The following is a 19,527-nucleotide window of genomic DNA, read 5'->3' as shown; positions in this document are numbered from 1 at the left end:
CCTCCTAGTGGCGCTCTAACAGGCTGTTCTGGAAAATTTGGGGCATAGGTTCATCGTTGGCATCCATGAGGGAGTGTGTGTTTAAAATTTGGCATCGACCAGGTTAACGCTGCCGGAGATTAGCTGTTAACAGACGGACACACACACAATTAACTTTGAAAGCCAATGTTAGCCAATTAGGATAGAATATGAAATATCGGACAGTCTGTCTTGAACACATGACTATAGAGATACTGTGTAACGATTTGCAGGATTTTTGGACAGAAGCTGGAGGAGTAATATAACAAAAAAATTGTTTACAAAAGTCGGCCTCCTGGTGGCGCTATAACAGGCCGTTTTGGATAATTAGGGGCTGAGGTTCATCATTGGCATCCAGGGAGTGTGTGTGTTCAAAATTTGGCATCGACCGGGTTAACCCATTTAGGCCTGACGTCGAAATTAAAAAAATGTCTTCTAAATCATGACAATTTTCAGAAAACTGAAAAATCTCATGTTGGTTCTCAATATTTCATGTCAAGGACCCCAAATATTATATGTAATTGGCCGCCGACCCCCATATGAAAATATATTGTTCCAGGGACCCTCCCCAGAAGCAACTATTTGAGTTAAAAACATCTGAAATAATATATTATATTCAAAGATTTGCGGCACATTTATACGACTTTCCAAAAAATAGCAGATCTACAAGCTCGTAGCAGGGCACTCAGAGCCGCGCTATGAGCTTGTAGATCTGCACGCGCACACACACACACACACACACACACACACACACACACACACACACACACACACACACACACACAGTGCAAAACATACTCTATCCCCATGCCTTCGGCCTGGTGGAGACAATGAAAAAACCATTGGGTGGGTGAAGCCATAACTTTACTGAAATACGTAATGTTTAATAATTCTATTGTTACGTAAAACCATTCCTTGTTCTTCCTTGACTACGATCATGTATTCAAGAATGTATGTAACAACTCAATCACCCAATAAAAACATAGGCCTAATTATATTAAAACAAAAAACAATTGCCCTTGTCTTGGAAGGCCACTACCCAAAATCCAATGTCCAAAAGAACATAAGGATTATAGACCCACAGCTCTCACTTCAGTGATTATGAAATCACTTGAAAGAATACTGTTACAACATCTTGTTAGTATAACAAAAGATAAATTCAACCCCTGTCAGTTTGCTTATAAAAAGGATTGCGGTACAGAGGATGCGGTTGTCACACTGGTCCACTTAATTACAAAACACCTAGATAAGTCAAATAAGAATCATGCAATGGTGCTATTCTTAGACTTTTCTTCAGCTTTCAATATAATACAGTCTGATATACTAGTGTCAAAAATGGTACAGTTGGAACTGAATCCATACTTAATTCACTGGTATGCTTATTTTCTTACTATCAGAGTGCAGAGGGTGAAGGTGAACACAGCCCTCTCCTCGGCACTAAACTAATGTTGGTGCTCCCCAGGGTTGTGTGAGCTCAGCTGTACTTTTCACCCTTTATACTGACAGCTGTTGTATTGAGGAATGTCATGTCTGAATGTCGCACTGACATACGAGACCAATACATTCTAAAATACTCCGATTTCTCTCCTAGATAGTTCCAGTGATCCTGGACTACACCCCCTTTACACGAGAACGGTGTTCATAGAAATCGGCAAAATAAAGTATTGTTTATTTTAGACGAGAGTCTTCGGGGTGTGACCCAGGCAGTTCCAGACCAAGGCAGACCTTGCCGGCCCGATTCCGGCAAGCCGCCCGCGTCCGAAACGGTTGAGAAATGACAGTTACCGTGTGGGGGTCCCTCTACTGTACCCTCTACTGTACTGTACTGTCACTGTACTGACCCATAGGAACGCACCCAGGGTGCCGGCCCGATTCCGGCGAGCCGCCCCGTGTCCGAAACGGTTGAGAAATGAGTTACCGTACTGTACTGGCACACCCAAAATCATACAGTTAATATGTGCGTGTGTATTAGGTTAGGACAGGTGGTGAACAACAGCCATGCTGTTTTCGTGCTCATACCCAGCCAGGCACCCACCCAGCCACCCACGCACACACATAGCTCCGTAAGGGAGTGGTTGCACCACTCAAAGATATAACCATCCCATGGCGTGCGCTGCCTCCATGACTCTGTGCTGCCTGTCAGCCTGTGTGTTACTCAGTGCTTAGTAGAAAGCAGTTTTCATAAAGTGTGCGTTCTCGTGTAAAGGGTCAATAAAAAATAAGAACGCAACAGGACTTTGCCGTTGCCGTCTGAAAGAGGCCTTAGAAGGCATTTGTAGGTTAAAGTAGGCTACATTATATTTTGTTTACTCAAGTACATTTTCAATATGGTACTTCTACTTGTGTAACAGTGAGTATATCTACAATACAGTATTGATACTATTACTTAAAATTGATACTATTAAGTAAAAAAAAAAAAAAACTTTGCCCCACTGATAGCTTGACAACATTTCCCAAATGTGTTGTTCACCACAAAGGACTATGAAGACAACATCAATCAAAACATTCCCAAAGAGTAGTCTACAACACTTTACATTTTTATTACAAAAACAGGATTTGTTTTCTTCAAGAATGAAGTCCATCTACTCGGAACAAACAAAAAGGAGGAATAAGAAGGTGTAAAGTCTTCTTTTTCTATCTCTATTACTTAAACAATGTCTTAGATGGCAAATGCTCCCCTCACAATTGGGAAGCTAGGGTTGAAGTTATTATACATACAAAGTCAAAATAACACATATTTGGTGGACCCCCTGTAGTAACTCTGAGGGTAACAGGACAAGTCACCCCTTTTCTGTTTTCCTCCCGGAAGTTTCCCCAGTGAGGGGTGGGAGAGGCTGGACGGCAGCTGGACTTTGAATATCTCTAACTATAAACTCCGTAATCGGTCATGGCCAACAAAAAACAGCATTTATTTTAGAATGAATCTACCAAAAAAATAAATTGAGAGAAAGGCCGAATAAGGTGTAAAGTGTTATTTTTCTATTAATTAAACAGTTACTTAATATATGTATATATTTTTAATTTGCTTGCGTGTGTGCGCATGCATGGTGTGTAATACGAGTGAAAAAACAAATGGCTGGGAGAAGAAAGGAGGGGTCAAATCTGCCATGCTTGACAGTGTGTGTGTGTGTGTGTGTGTGTGTGTGTGTGTGTGTGTGTGTGTGTGTGTGTGTGTGTGTGTGAGTGAGTGAGTGAGTGAGTGCGAGACATTTATTTCTGCCGTCTCTTCTTGGTGGATGAGGGTCTGGCGGGTGGAGGAATCTTCCTCTTCTTGCGTCCCTCCTCGGGTTCCTTGTGACTCTCTCTGTTCGCTGCAGGCAGACGAGAGGGTTACAACGGGTTAACAACCATTTCGTCCATTCAGCGCATGACAAAAACACATGCGTTTAGTTTAGTTTAGTTTATTTGATCATCCTTCAGTTTCAGATGCAATATTTAAAGACAATGAATGGAAGCAGTTACAAAAACCAAACAAAACATGAAGATGATCAAAAGGAGTAGGCAGAAGCTAAAAGCTTTTAAATGCCTATCCTACTTACAACAGAACATGATTCGTAATACTCATTACATTAACATTAACAGATTCACAAAACAAAAGTCAGATACGAGAATTCCACCCTACACCCCCCCCCCCCCCCCCCCCCCCCCCCCCCAGTGTCACCGTAGAGATCCACCAGGAACCATATTAGTTACATAGCACTATATAACCATTAGATTACACATTATTAAAGGACCAAGCAGTTCTGAAAGAACTTGGTCCTTTTTTGAAATTTCTTTTCTTCCGCCAAAAGTAGCAGTTCTGGCTGAACCGTGCAGTCGGTTTTCGCGAAATTTGGAGATATGGTAGAGGGCCATGCCAAACGGTGAGGATGCGAAGCCCACAACCATTGGCCAAAGGGTGGCGCTATATTGAAAATGCAAACTGGTCATATTACTTAGTTCTGTTGTAGTGCCTGTGGCTTTGCTGACCTCTGCTGGTCTAAAGTGCCTCACCTGTCAATCACCTGAGATTGGCTGCCACACCCTTAGTCAGCTGTTCTTGATTAGTTGCAGGCTATATAAGTGGACCTGTGGCCAGCAGCTCATTGTCTCCCAAACACCCAAACTGAACAGTTGTGTTCCCTTTTTGTTGCTGTTATTAGTTAAGTTTCAGATGGGCTGGTCGTATGTATTCTTGTCAATCAGTCCCTGTTTTGCAATGCAGGATTTTAAATAAATGTGTAATATCTTTGTAAACTTTTGATCTGACTTTGTGTCCTTTTATATTAGCCCTTGGTTGAGCCAAGTTTAAAGGGCCGTAACAATGAAACTGATTTGTTTAGTGAGAAACATGTATAAAGAACTTGATCCTGATCAAATCAGGTTCTTTACTCATGACTTGATAGATTCTACAACAGTGATTTTGAAACAGACTGATTTGGACACCTGGCCTTTCAGTTCAGGTTTTTTGTGTCCTGAAAGGATTCCCTTGCATGGATGGTTCTGGTACCGGATGGTACCCAGACCTGGCGAGCCGACCCGGAACTCTGAACCCCCCTTCACCCACAAATGTGGTAATCTGGTTCTCCAAATTGGAGAAAGAGACTGCTTTCCCTGAACTGAATAGGAACTGAACTGGGACTTTTCAAGTCAACAACTTAAAGTGGGCCCCATTTGTTTGTTTTTCATGAATGTTCAAAGCTGTTTATTTTCTCTGAAGTTTAATCATTTTTCAGTTAACCTTTAATCCCTGTTTCAGACTCATTTCATTGGTTTTCACTCATTGAGCTCCTCATCCGAATCTGGTATATTTTCTGGTTTATACACAGTCAATTCATAAATCTTTATACCCACCTTTATCATTAGTTATCCTTGTGCAACTTGCTACAAAAACACTGAATGATTTTGCTTGTTAGCTCGGTAGGTAGAGCTCTTGCCTTTGCAACACAAAGTCATGGGTTCAAATCTGGGCACTGCCAACTCTGTGTATGAGTCTTCAAGAACCTGTACCTGCCCCCCCACTATAAAAAACCGACCCTGTCACAATTCCATGGTCTTTTTCTCAAGTTTAGTCTTCCATGTTTCTTGTGCATATTATTCTTATTGCCTTCCTGCTTGGTCCGGCCTTATCGCTGCTTGCAGCGATCCTTTTCTAGTTGTTATTATCCTTATCCTTATCACATTACCCTCATTACCAATAATCATTATCATTTATGTTGTTGCTGAGTAATGTCATTTTGTTCACATTTTTAATGTTAACAATTACAATAATATAAATTAATTATTAATGACAGCACTAATGACTATCAATACTACCATCACCATCAATACCTGTACAAAATGTATCAGTTGATTATACAATAACGTCAACATCCACAATATACGTAATTTGATTGATTGATTGAAGAATTTATTAACAGTTTGCAGAATTACAGTACATTTCAAGCACAAACTCAATACAAAGGATTAACTGAGTGGACGACCCAATTAAGCATTACACTTGTTTCCAATAGGGTCCACCATGTTCAAATCATCAAAACATTTAGAGACGTACAAATAGACACTTCTATAGACAGAACAGGAATTCATCATAAAGGAGGTAAAAAGGGAAAAGAAACATATACAGTGAGGGGAAAAAAAGGGGGTGGGCAGTGGGGGGGATTCACGTTCAGCTCCGTTAATTTGTTTGTTTTCCTTGGAGGAGCTGCGTTGGGTCCCCAAGTCGGCTCCGTGGCCGTACCTTGAGTTGGCTGTGTGGCCGTGACCGTGGCTGTGTGGCCGTCACTATAGTATGCTGTATTTGGCCAAAAGGATTCGCTTGAGCAATTTTTTGAATTTGGAAAAGTTACTACTGTGTTTGACTTCCTCTGGTAGGCCATTCCAGATCTTAACCCCTCGGACAGAGATACACATACTCTTCCGAGTGGTCTTGGCACTGGGTTGTTGGAAATTTAAGTCTCCTCTCAACTCATACCCCCCTTCCCTATCCTTGAAATACGACAAGATAGTCTTGGGAATTAGTCTATTTCTTACTTTATAAATGATAAGAGCTGTTTTAAGTTCAACTAAATCAATACACTTCAATGTATTAGACCTTTAAAAACAGTTTGTTTGTATGATCATAATACCCTACCTTATGCACTATTCTTATGGCTCTCTTTTGTATTATGACAAGTGGCTGGAGGTTTCCTTTCCCCAGACCCCCACACAATAAGATAGATATGGTAATATTAGCGTATTGTATAATGTGAGCAGTGACTTATAATTTAATAAATACCTTGTTTTGCCTAGAACACCAACACTATGCGTGCATGCACATGTGGCGGGTCTAAGCTTGTACCAGATGTAAGATCCCCCCCCCCCTCCAAAAGGCCAGAAATGAAAAGATTTCATCTATCTAGCAATCTAGATAGATGATGTTACGGCCCTATGTGGCCTCATATTGTGTGTTAACTCTCCTGAGTGATTTTTGTGATTTATGTGCCCTACATGGTGTTTGGAGGGTGGAGTGAAGATTGGAGGAGTGGCTTGTTTGGAGGCACACCTGGGCCTCATCTCATCATTCCCAGTCATTATATAAACCTGTGATGAACACCACTTCAGCCCATTTGCCATCCGTCACCTCCATGTGCTGAAACCTTTGTGTAGCTAGCATTTCATTCCTGTTGAGTCTGTAGGCTGTGTCCTTGCCATATTCTGCTGTGTGCTTAATGAGGTAACTTTACTTACTGTGTGCTTAAAGTACAGACAATAGCTAAGATATGTTGTAGTTAAGAAATCAATTGCAGTATGTCAAAACATTTCTTGAGTTTCAATCCAAATCAAAAGGGAAGCTGGTAAGGGTGTGCTGCCATTTTCTTTTGTCTCTGTTTTTATTTAGTCAGGGAGCATAGACCTGTAATTTGTTTGGTGTAGTTTTAGGATTTCCTTTTCAGGTAGGGCGGGGCTTTTGTTTGTTGTGTTGGCTTTGGCCACCCTGAAGATTATGCTCTCCCTACTGTAAAGATCCATTATTTACAATAAATGTGAATTATTATTTGGTTACTCTGGTTTGGTTCCTTGCTAGCTATATGTGTTACTCCTTAGGCCTCTAGACTCCATATAAGGTCGTAACAGATGACATTTAGCAATTTAACCGTTACTTTCATTAAACTGGTCTGCTATACTTGTCCCTCTACACCAAACCTCGTAGCCGAAAATATATAATCCAGACATGATGCCAGACTTTGGGTATTGGCATGAGAACAACCAAAGCAGAAGCACATGTTTTGGGGGCCGAGGGGTCCCGCATGCCTTTTTGGGGGCATGTACTACAATACTAGAGGGAGCTAGAACAACAATCTGGTACCACCCACTTACAAAACAAACATGGGTAAATTCTCCTTCTGCAGCACTGCCACCCATGGAATGCCCTGACCTTCCCTCAAAAAATGCAAATCACTGGCATCCTTTAAAACAAGCCTGAAAATCGACCTTTCAGCCAAAGGGAGAGGAAATGATCGCTCCTCCCTTAGTCAAGAGACTACCCACCCACGTCTTTATAAGCCCTTTTCCCCCCCAACCTGTACGCGTCTTTTTTTTGGTGATGGTTTGAATTCTGTTATTCTTAATGTCATGATTATGAATGTTGTTTGACTATACTCTGTACTGTTTACATTTCTGCCAAATAGGCCTAAAGGTTTTTTTATTTTACTACCTTTGGCCCCAATCTAGAAAGAACTGGACTACCATGTTGTTACAAATTAAGTAAAATTGGGTTTAAGTTGTGAAAGAAAGAAATACGAATATTGAATGTCTAAAGTTCTAAATCAACAATTCGTGTGTGTGTGTGTGTGTGTGTGTGTGTGTGTGTGTGTGTGTGTGTGTGTGTGTGTGTGTGTGTGTGTGTGTGTGTGTGTGTGTGTGTGTGTGTGTGTGTGTGTGTGCACACACACACAAGGAAAACAATCGAAGGCCAACTTAGAGCAAATAACCTAGGCTCGGCCTGGGATGGTATGAAAACCATAACAGGGCTGAAAGTAAACGGCAGGAAAAAGGTTATACTAGCCAATCACAACTGTGACCAGCAACTGGCTCAGAACCTCAATGGCCTCAGTTACATGCACAAAATGTATTCAGAATGAATGAATTCATTCCGAACAGAGATTCATACCCAACTGTTTACATGGAACCTGATTACAAGTATTCCTATTCCTCAATTGTTTACATGACCAAAGCATTCATTCGGAATATAACTTTGGACTATAGAGATGGCCAACCCATAACCGTTATCCCTTAAGAAATGAATAACCGACAAACACTAACAGCTATTATCTGATAAAATAAAATAAAAATATATTTTTACGCGTCCTCCACCCAAAACAACCCAGAACTAAAAAACACAGCATCCATACACCCATACACTGCAATTGGCAATGGCACTGTAATTCGCCGATGGGTTTTTACGTAAATAGCGCATTTTATTATGGGGAAAAAAATTGGTGTATTTGTATTTTTCTAATGGGTAAAATAGCACATTTCTGCGCACATAAAATGTCTCCAAATGGCCATCCCTGCATGGACATGGGCATAAAGCACTATAGTCTACTAAGGGCAGACATGTGTAAAATAATACATGTATTCTAAACTCCCAGTAGCATTCGGAATAAAGTGTTTATATGGTGATCTATACCGATTCAAACGGTATATACCACCCCTCCAGACCGGAATGAAAATTCATTCGGAATGGGATATTCTATTCCAATTGAGGTGTTTACATGAGCATTTTTATTCTGATGACTGGAATGAATCCATTCATTCCGAATGAATGTCTGCATGTAAATGTAGATGTCAGATTTGATACTCACAACTTTAGTGAAAACCACTCGGAGATCAGAAATAGACTTCTGTCTGCCCCCCCCTCCAGTTCTTTCTTTGATGAGCAGGATGTAATTAACTTTCAAAAAATGCAACCCTCGTAAAGGTTCAGGCCCGGACCACATTGGTGGTCGCCTTCTAAATACCTGTGCTGAACAATTAGGTCCTATTTTTAATTCTATCTTTAAATTATCTCTTAGCCAGCAGAGAGTACCCTCCCTTTGGAAACGGTCCACCGTTGTACCCATAGCCAAGAGCAGCAATCCTAAAATACTCAACGATTTCAGACCCGTGGCTCTTACTTCCCTGGTCATGAAACAGTTTGAGAGGCTCGTCAAGTCAGAGCTTGTGGCTAAAACTAAGAGCCTTCTTGACCCTTTTCAGTTTGCTTATAGGGAAGGCAGATGCGTCCAGGACGCAACAGCCACTCTTCTCAACATAGTTTTCAAGCATCTTGAGGGCAGTAAAAAGCATGCCAGGTTACTTTTTATTGATTTCTCCTCTGCGTTCAACACGATCCAGCCCCATGTTCTGGTTGAGAAATTAATGAACACCTTCAGTGTGGACCCATGTCTGGTAGGTTGGATCCTCGACTTTCTAACCAACAGATCTCAATGTGTAAGGGTGAATGACACAGTGTCTAGCCTTTTGCCCACCTCCACTGGTTCGCCACAGGGCTGTGTTCTTTCTGCATTTCTGTTTATTTTATACACTGATGACTGTCGCAGTAATCACGACAACCACTTTATCATAAAGTACGCGGACGACTCAGTCATTGTCAGCCTTCTCGACAATGACAAGGTTGGGCATGGCCAGGTCACAGAGGACTTCTTGTCCTGTTGCAATGATGCGTTCCTTGAATTAAACATCTCAAAAACAAAAGAGCTCTGTATTGATTTCAGACGTGGTCCCCATCCCACCCAGAACACCGATATCTGTGGCCAGCCAGTGGAAATCGTGCCCAGCTATAAATACCTGGGTACGATCATTGACAGCAAACTGAAATTCGATATAAACACCGACATGCTGTGTAAAAAGGGCCAGCAACGCCTTTTTTGCCTAAGGAAACTAGCCAGGTTTAATGTCGACAGAGACCTGATTAAACTGTTTTACAGTGCCTATGTACATTCTATTATCTCCTTCTCTATCATCTGTTGGTATATGGCAACCTCGCCATTAAAGAGAAAAAATATTTTATTGTGAAAACTGCCTCCAAAATTACTGGCATTCAGTTGGAGCCTCGATCCTTTTTACAATAGACAGCTGCTCATGAAGGCCAGGGCCATTAGGCAGGATAATGCCCACCCACTCGAGTCAGAGTACACGCTGTTGCCATCGGGCCGTCGTCTGGGGGCCCCCGTTGTAAAAAACAACAGATATAAGCACTCCTTTGTCCCTGCCTCGATCCGTGCAGTCAATGCTGCCAGTGGTCATGTGGTGTGATGATGATGATGCTGAAAGATGCACTTTATGCAGCACTTTATATATTATATCTTAAGCACTTTTTTTGCTTTCTTATCTCTTATTCTCCTACCTACACTAGATGCGACCAGACCTCCGGTTATGCTATGGTGTCTCTTGTCTGTTGTTGTCCTGTATTGTTTTGTATTTGTATGTCAGAAACCACTACTGTTGCTGTAAACACAATTGCCCTTCTGGGACATTAATAAAAACCTTGAACCTTCCTCAGCGTTGTGAACATGTGAAAAAGGACATTCAATGAATGCTGGCATTCCTTCTTTTAATTGAGTATCTTTGAGCCTTGCACCTACAATAATTCACCCTAAATTGGAGTGTTGCAGGTTTTCTGCTTCGGCAGTCAGCACAGAAGTGTGTGTCATGCAGGTGAAATGAGAGAGTTCCTTACTGAGGTTTTTCCTGTGTTTTTTGCCTCTATTGTGTTCCTCTTCTCCACCGAACGGGACCATGACATCACACACCTGTAGGAGTGAAACCATTCATACATTCATTAATCAAACCAATATCAACAATATGCTGCTATGGCGTCTCTGACAGTGCATTCGAGTTAGCGTTTGCAAACTCTTAAAGCTGCATGTAACTTTGTAACTTTCCTCTTCTACCCTGGATTTTAACCCGGTTTCCTGTGCAAAGTTATTTAGCAACGCTTGCTCAGGGGATACATATAATCTCTGACATGGGGTCAAAATGTGTGTCAGATCCTGTGTCTGGGTGAGACATGACCTTTGACACGATCCAAATGTCTCAATAGAAGAGCAGGGAGACAAAATACAACATAATGAAACATTTTCTATACATTGACTGCAATATAAATGTTTTAGACCCAGAAGTCCCAACCCATTGCTCAGGGGGATGCAGGGGGGGAAGATATTTCAAGTACCCTTGGGTTGGAAGAGTGACAATGTTATACAGCAAATTGTTGTTATCCAGGTGAATTATGTTTGTAGGATAATACTGTTAAGACACAGTAAAGTATGGACGAGACGGGACATAGTCATTTGAATACTATTCCATTTATTGTAAAGGCTGAATAAAATGTGAGAACGCAACAGGACTTTGCTGTTTTCTCTGGATCCGTTGCGATGTAAAAGTGGCCTTAGTCAACTAAATCTACAGTTGATTTAGTAGACTAGAATGTATGTTGGCAGGCTGTGATGGCATCGCAACATCTGATTTATACTTAGTTAGCTGCGTGGCCAATCTACATGTGGATACAATGGACATGTTACTTTAGTCGACAAAATCAACAGTGATTGAGATGATACTAGAGACAGGGCCAGTGGTGTAACATCATGGGGATAGGCGCTGTTTAGACCGGCTGTTCAAGGTGGGTGGGCCCACTGGGCTGTGTGAGGTCAGGTGGAGAGGTGATTCTGGTGGAATAAAAGACGTGATGTCCACTATCCAGCATTGCTTTGTTTTCATTCTGCATGCATAGCGCGTCAGGTGGCTCGACAAAAACAAAAAGGTAAAAACACTGAAATACACTGGCGGATTCTCTCACCCATTTGTTTACTATGTGGGTCAAATAAAAATAATGTGCTTGACTGTCACTCTGGGACGGGGTAGGCGACCGGGAATAGGCCAACATAATAGCATAAAACTGTCCCAAAATTTTACACACGCGCATGTGTAGGGGGGCCCTTCCAGCTTCAGCGCCCAGGGGCCCTCAGGTGTTAATCTGGCCCTGCAGCCAAGGAGCGGTGAGCTCCTTGGCTGCAATGGCAATCAGCACTGGAATGGCAATCAGCACTGGAATGGCAATCAGCACTGGAATGGCAATCAGCACTGGAATGGCAATCAGCACTGCTGGTGCCATTCCATTTAAAGCTGTGGTGGCGTTATGCACTAGACAACCTTCAGCCACTAGATGAACACCTCTGTTGCATGAGGTTTCTTGCTTGACTCACATCTGTTCTGTAAGGCAGCAATGCAGTTTGCAACGCTGCAATATGGTAGCGTTAAGTGTTCATTTTGACAGCTAATTCTGATTTAGTCTTTTGCATAATACACGCTTTAGTTTTAGTCCTATTTTACTCATCTGAAATCGTCTAGTCTTAATCAACAACATATCAAAATCTTAAGTCTTTTAGTCTTAGTGTTAGTCAACAAAACTGGTGGCAGCTGCCTCCAAGCGTTCCTTTAGGGGGGAAAGTACGGTTCCCAACAAAAATGGAAGCACATGGATAATGGCAGCCATCAGCTTACAACGTAAACAAAAACAATAACTTCGGACCAGACAAAAATATTAAAGTTATTTCACAATGCTAATCTTTGTGTGTGATTTTTTTTTATATAGTGTTTATATTATTCATGTACATACAAAAGTTATGTACATACCTGGCATATGTTCACCTTCTTGTTCTTCTTCTTCTCTAGTCGCAGACTGGAAGTCTTGGTCCTTCTCCTCTTCTTCTTGGGTTTCTCGTAGTGACTCTCTATGTCCGCTGCAGGCAGACGAGAGGGTTACAAAGGGTTAACAATTTCCTCCATAACCGCATAACAAAAAACGCTGGCACCACACACATACTTTGCCTATGCAACGATGATCACAGCTGTTTGTTCTCCTTGCCGAGATCATTTTGTAACTACGGTAGATAAAGTGCCCCTCGGGGCACAGGTCTCCACCAGGGCAGGTCAGGTTGTGGCCTCCTGGTGGCGCTATAATAGGCCAATGTGAAAAGGGTGCCATTTCTTCTTACGCCTTGGATGGCAATTGGATGATTTGAGGCATTTTGTTCCAAAAATGTCTTTTGCGAAAATCCACCTGTTGGTGGTGCTATAACAGGCCAATGGCTCAGGCTATAGGAACGTCTGTGAAAGATTTCACGTAAATTGCACGCTGCGTTCATGATTTGAGGCTTTTTGTTCAAAACGGGCCAATCCTGCAAACTTTGAAAGCCAATGTTAGCCAATTAGGATGGAATATGAAATATCGGATAGATCCGTCTTGAACACATACTGTATAGAGATTATAGAGATAGTGTGTAACGATTTGCGGGATTTTTGGACAGAATCTGGAGGTGTAATATAAAAAAAAGTGTGTTTTTTTAAAAGTGGGCCTTGGTGGCGCTATAACAGGCCGTTCTGGAAAAAGAGGTTCATCGTTGGCATCCACACACACACACACACACACACAAAATATACAAGCTCACAAGTCATAATGCAGATCGATTTTATATAATTTAAAGGAAAATTAAGAAAAAAGCCTAATAGCATGAGGCTCTGCGCAAGATAGGGCCTTGTATCTCAGTTCTAACTAAATGAGACGCCTACATCCAGTCTTACCTACAATTGCTCCAGCCACAGAGGAGAAGGGGGCTATCACGTTACGAGGAGAGTGTTGCGCGATGTCTAATGACATCTCTCCCCCTCTGCCACTTAGATTTTATATTGGCTAATGTGGCACACTTGTTATGCAATGCTCAGCCAATCACAGCACAGACATTTCGTCCTCAAATTTGAGGACACAATTAATACAATTATTAGTTATTAAGAGTGCAGCCTCATGCACCAAAAAGTTCCAAACTTTTCCTCTGACATTTCTTCCTAAGTTAATTCCTAAGTGAGGTCAAGTCAGATTCATGAAACGTTCTTAAAAGGCAGAATGTTCTTATGACGATGAATCCCAATCCTCGTAACTAGAAGGGGTGTGCCAGTTCATCCTAATTACCATAGGGAGCCGCCCCACCAATCCCCATATAAGGCATGGGGCACTCACTCTTTGAAGTGTTCAAGTGTTTTCCCCAGGGGGCATGTTTTAGCATGACGCCATGGCCCTGCCTGCAGTTACCTCTGTGTGTGATTGCTGCACAGAAATCACAGAACATCACACACAGAAATACCTAAACTAAGAGGGAGGGCTTGGCTGCAACTCAACCGGTCTGTTTGGGTTGGATTGAAATTTTAAGGCCTGTCAAAAACTCTAAAGCAGTGCTTCCCAAACATGGTCCTGTCAAGGACCCCCACATTGGCATGCATTCCGCAGACCCCCACATTGGCATGCATTCCACAGACCCCCACATGAAAATATTTTCTGCTAGGGACATTTTTTCAAGATTTATCATTTAACGGTTTCGAAAATAGCCGATCTACAAGCTCAAAATGGGCAATGGGAGATTGTAGATTGGCTATTTTCAAAGTATAAAATGGGGTTAAAAGTGGTAAAACTGTTTTGCTGTGGACCGCCTGGAACTTCCTCAAGTACCCCTGGGGGTCCCCAGACCAGACTTTGAGAACCACTGGTGTAAAGATATGATATAAATAGTATTTAAAACTGTATAATTGAAGTAATAAATCATAAATTATTTTTCCAAAAACAAAGCCTCCTTCTCCTCCCACACCCGCTGCTTATGGCTCGTACACACTGCCCAATATTTGCTCTGATTATGCTGTCGGGCTTTGATCGCCAAGGTTTTGCTCGCTGTGTGTGAACGGCTCTGCGATAAGATATACTGTAGCGCCGATAAAAGCGCTCGCCGACGCCTTCCCGACAATTTCTGAATATCTAGCAGGTTTGATATTTGGCTCTCTCACGGACTGGACATCGTACAGTATGAACTGGGTTGCGCCCGCGTCCCGAGAAGGCCATATTACTGACACTGTCTGTCGATCTGTCTGTCTGTCGACTGTATCGATAGATGATCATGATAATATATATAACCTTTATTCCTTGGGTAAATCGCTGTGTTGTACATATTGGTAGCGCAATGTTGCATTTCACTTGAATGATGTTGATAAAACCGCATCGGAATCAACAGTGCAGAGCAAACTTTTGGACCTTGTGCGCTGTGTGTGTAAGACATAGTCTCGCTATACGCTATCACAAACATTTCGCCCTGTGTAGCCTTAGCCTGCACTATTCCTGTGTGTGTGGCATGCACGCAGAGAGAGAGAGAGAGAGAGAGATGCGTGTCGGTATCGCGCTTGTATCACGGTATCCTGCACGTGTGAGAGATGTCAAAATGAATTGGAATAAAAAAACAATCAAAGTTTGCGATCTGATGACTCGCCGACAACTTTAAAACTCCTACAGTGTGTAGCCATTAGCCTCAGTCACAGCCGTGGCTGCTGCCCTACGGGCCTGTCAGTGCCCCTGCAGCAACTGCCTCCAGAGTCCCCCGGGATAACATACCCCAACCCTGTCGCTGGAGGGCTTCCTCGCACGCCATATCTATTGTGTAGGTTGTCCACCATATCGGCCGATATGACCCTGCAAATAATCAGAGATTGGATATCGGTCATCATTTCAATATCGTGCATCTCAAATATTATCCAGAAATATGAAATGAGTGCACTTTGACAAATATGAAAACATCATTATGATCATAGCAGTAACCATATGAACCCCAGCATGCTGGGCTGGGGAACATGAGACTAAAATAGGAAATAGCCCATGTCTGTTTGTGAAACTGTGATTTATTTTGGATAGTAATTTATGATTCTGCTATTATTTATTATGCTCACATAAGCTATTCAGATGGGGTAGACAGTACAAAGTATTCAGGGCAATCACAGGAAATAAGGATCTCAGGATATTTCCTTTTATATTTTTCTGTTTCAACAGAAGTGAGGACCACAAAATCATCTTCTTTACCGATTTATTTACTTGTAAACTTGTGATGTGACATTAAAGCTGATTCTGATCTTCACTGCTTGATGACTCAAGCACTTTGATCACTGCTTGATGGCACTCAAGCATTGTCATTTTTATCAAATATAAATTAAAGAAAAGGGATACGGACAATGCAGACTCAGTGTAGTCGTTCATAAATCCCTTATGGCCACTGACGTAATTGACGTAATTGTTTAATCCCCTGTAATCGGGAGCTTAATATAACAAAATGTAGCAACTTTTAGCTTGTTTGGCTAACGGCCGATGTAATCTACCTAAAACGGGCCGAAATCCACGCGTGCACGGTCGATCACGCACGCGCACGGTCTTTATGTGCATCGCTGCGTAAAATGCGATATTTTGGGCTTGATTAGAGCTTAATTTGACATAGTTATTAAAATCAACGATGATCGCTTAGCATCCCGGACATCTGATAGTGCTGCACAGTCCAAAGCTAGTACCGGATGTTATTGTTCCTTAAACCGGAAGTGACATCGCCAGATTCGCTCTATTTGGTCAAAATCGGCATCAGGACTGGGTATAATACTATAGGATTGCTGTGTGAGAATGAGATGTAGTGTGTATATCACAGATCTTTCTATTGGCATTAAAATGACGAATTAAACATATGAATAGTGCAGGCAGAAGGCACAATCCACTGTTAATTAGGCTGGCCATAAGCCAGTTAAGTTGTGACTGAAACAGGATCAGTTATTCTTTTTTGTATCTTTGCACCTCAGGAGTTTACTCACATACAGGTTAGTTAGTTATGCATATTATTCTGTCAAAGCTATTGCAACAACTCACCTTCTTCCTTATCCTCCGCCTTGGTCTTGACCACAGAGTCTAAAAGCCACAACACATACAGGTACATCAATATGACCACATTCTAACCCACTGATCCTGCATTAACTGTCATCATCAATGGAAAAGGTGACATCACACATCCAAAAAATGATGCCAGGGCTATTAATGTTGATTTCCTCAATCAAAATCACTTTCATACTAGTGTGTAACTGATCAAAGTTGTAAAGTCATGACAATAAAGTCTGTTCTCCATTCACATAAAAGCAGGAGGTCCAGTAGTTCTCATACATGTTTTCAAACAACGAAGAGCATTATTTACCAGAATCGTCGTCTTCATCATCATCATCTTCACTCTCCGGCTTTAAAGAATAATAGACAAATGAGAATAAGAGACAATGTAATACAATTGTAAACCACTTAGGCATTATATAGAGTTCCACTTTCCACCCATTCAAAAATAATAATAAAAATAAATAAAAAATAAATAATTGCAATAATTAACCCTAGAACACTATACACATATTGGTATCCGGAGAACTCGCCAGTTTACCAACTCGCCACGATTTAGTGTATTTTATTTTAACTGGCGAGTTCTCCGGTATCCCACATATTTACCCAATGTAAAATATTCCATAAAAGATAGTTCTCATAAAAAGTAGTACAGCAATACATGGCAACTTGAGGGAGGTACTCTTCTTTAACCCATTCTGGGCGGGAACCCCTTTTGGTGTTTTAACTAAGAATTATGTTATACTTTAGCTATTTAGCTTGTAGGTCTGCTATTTTTGAAAAATCGTGAAAATGCGGCACAGATCTTTGAATATATTCTTTCAGAAAACTTATTTTTTTTAATTTCGACGTCAGGCCTAAATGGGTTAATATTTCATTATGACATTTCACAAAAAAGCGATATATCATCAATTGTTGAAAAACATGCATATTATTTTTAAAATATATTAGAAAAAAGAAAATAAATGGAGCTAGGAACTTCTCCTTTGGTCCACCCATTCCTGGGACATGAGAGAATGGTCCAGTGAAGAAAAACAAATAGTCCATTGTGGGTGTATGGGATTTTTCTCTGTGACAATATCACTAAACGAAATTCACCCGAACACCTGGCCGTAGGAGGAAAACAAAAGAAACAGGGATGTGGGCAGGAAAACAAACCTACCTTCTATGATGTCACTGTCGCATCATGAAGGTACTGAAAGACCCACCCACCTCAGACATCAGCAACATTATGAAAATTACAAAAAATATAATGTCCGGGTGAAAATCACATGTTTAGTGGTTAATTAGGAACACCAGGGTTATGGTTACTTTACTACTTTACTATCATCCCATACCTCTTCTAAGAAGAAGAAGACTTCTTCTTCTTCTTCTTCTTCTCCATCACTGTCCTCCTCACTACTACTAGTGTAGTAGTAGTCCACTTCCAATGGGTGCTTGAGAGAAGGAAAACATACATGCAAACATACTATAACCATAAATTAAAATTATTATTATACGCAACGCATTGTGAGCTTGTACGTGCATGACACCGTTGTTCAACAAAGTTTGATTTGGGCTGTAGTCTGCAAGGTCTCCTGTAACACCTTTCTATGGGTAACAGGTTTCAATTCATCAGGCTCAATAATGTTTTTTGTTTCGTTTTACAGCTATGTGCTTTTAAAGTAAAAGGGAGTTCCAACCGCACCCCAAGCCTGTGGCAGGCTAATCTGGTGCATCTCAGAGGCAGGACAGGTAGCAAGCAAACAAAGTTTTACTTATGCACCCTGTGAATAAAATAAGGGCTTAAACTGTCCGAGTTGCTGCAGTGCATTCCTTCCTCACACTTTTAAAGTTATTTTGCTTGCTGTGACAGGGACGCTCTGTCTAGGAGTGTATTTTGTCAAGCAACATACTTGCAATGCTATCGGCCAAATTGGGGCAATAGTCAGCAAATAGTTTTGCTATTATTTTTTTCCATACTGATCCAGACCTGGAAATGAGAAATGACTCAAATCTAATACATTTCCACAATTGTCATACCCCTGTAGTAATCATGTCATCTTCTGTGGGTGCATGATCATCCCGCAGCCTGGCACACATGCTGAACTCGAAGTCATCATGTGGGGGCTTCTCTCCCACAGTTTCCCATGAGTCTGTTTCTTCACAGTACTGCTCGATGCTAGGGATGCGCCTACAGTGCATGAAGAGAGACCGAAAGCTAGAACACAATTGTCTGTTGTGGACAACACGCCCCCTTTTCCCAAACATTCATGACCCTCTTACTCGTTGTGTGCGTCCAGCCCTCCCAGCACATATAGCTTTCCATCCAATGCAGCCATGAAAGGCTTCCGGCGTCGCACTTGCATGGGGGCACACAGAGTCCACTGGTTTGTCCGGGGACTGTAGCACTCCATCGTTTTTTTTTCCTTTACTAAAGACCAAGGTATTGAACAATCCAGACCCCCTATAGATAAAACAGAATTAACAGTACAGCGATTGTTATGTCTCACACACAGCATTCACTTTCATAGGCGTCAGATTGCTGTGCACACCACACAACTATGTCTTGAAATTGGGTGTCCTACAGTAAGTCATTGTGGATTCCAGACTGCATGATTGATTGGAGACGCGAATGACACACTGTAAGGTTTCATCAGGATGTGATACTTATTTGTATAATGAATATAGGTCTATTATTTCAATTACTTTGTCCCTCTTCATTTGCCATTTAAGACCACATGGATAGGGGATGATTTGTTTAACTTAACTAATACAATACAATA

The 19,527-nt window shown here is 41.5% G+C and overlaps 1 protein-coding gene across 4 annotated transcripts in view; it reads right to left on the bottom strand.

Moving 5' to 3' along the window:
• Window positions 1–2,539: 2,539 nt before the first annotated feature.
• LOC306916492 (kelch-like protein 23) overlaps window positions 2,540–19,527 on the bottom strand; it is a 119,211-nt gene continuing 102,223 nt past the window's right edge. For all 4 annotated transcript variants that reach the window (XM_079494378.1, XM_079494377.1, XM_079494376.1 and 1 more), the window contains 9 exons: window positions 19,028–19,208; window positions 18,785–18,935; window positions 18,100–18,198; window positions 17,073–17,112; window positions 16,754–16,792; window positions 15,467–15,544; window positions 12,673–12,779; window positions 10,721–10,793; window positions 2,540–3,329 (listed from right to left, as the gene is read on the bottom strand). In XM_079494378.1, coding sequence (XP_079350504.1) covers window positions 3,229–3,329; window positions 10,721–10,793; window positions 12,673–12,779; window positions 15,467–15,544; window positions 16,754–16,792; window positions 17,073–17,112; window positions 18,100–18,198; window positions 18,785–18,935; window positions 19,028–19,208 — 869 coding nt within the window. In that variant the 3' untranslated portion in view covers window positions 2,540–3,228. The remainder of the gene's footprint in view (window positions 3,330–10,720; window positions 10,794–12,672; window positions 12,780–15,466; window positions 15,545–16,753; window positions 16,793–17,072; window positions 17,113–18,099; window positions 18,199–18,784; window positions 18,936–19,027; window positions 19,209–19,527) is intronic.

This window comes from Electrona antarctica (genome assembly GCF_951216825.1).
Source record: "Electrona antarctica genome assembly, chromosome: 23".
NCBI lineage: Eukaryota > Metazoa > Chordata > Actinopteri > Myctophiformes > Myctophidae > Electrona > Electrona antarctica.
This window is presented reverse-complemented; position numbering and strand designations above follow the sequence as displayed.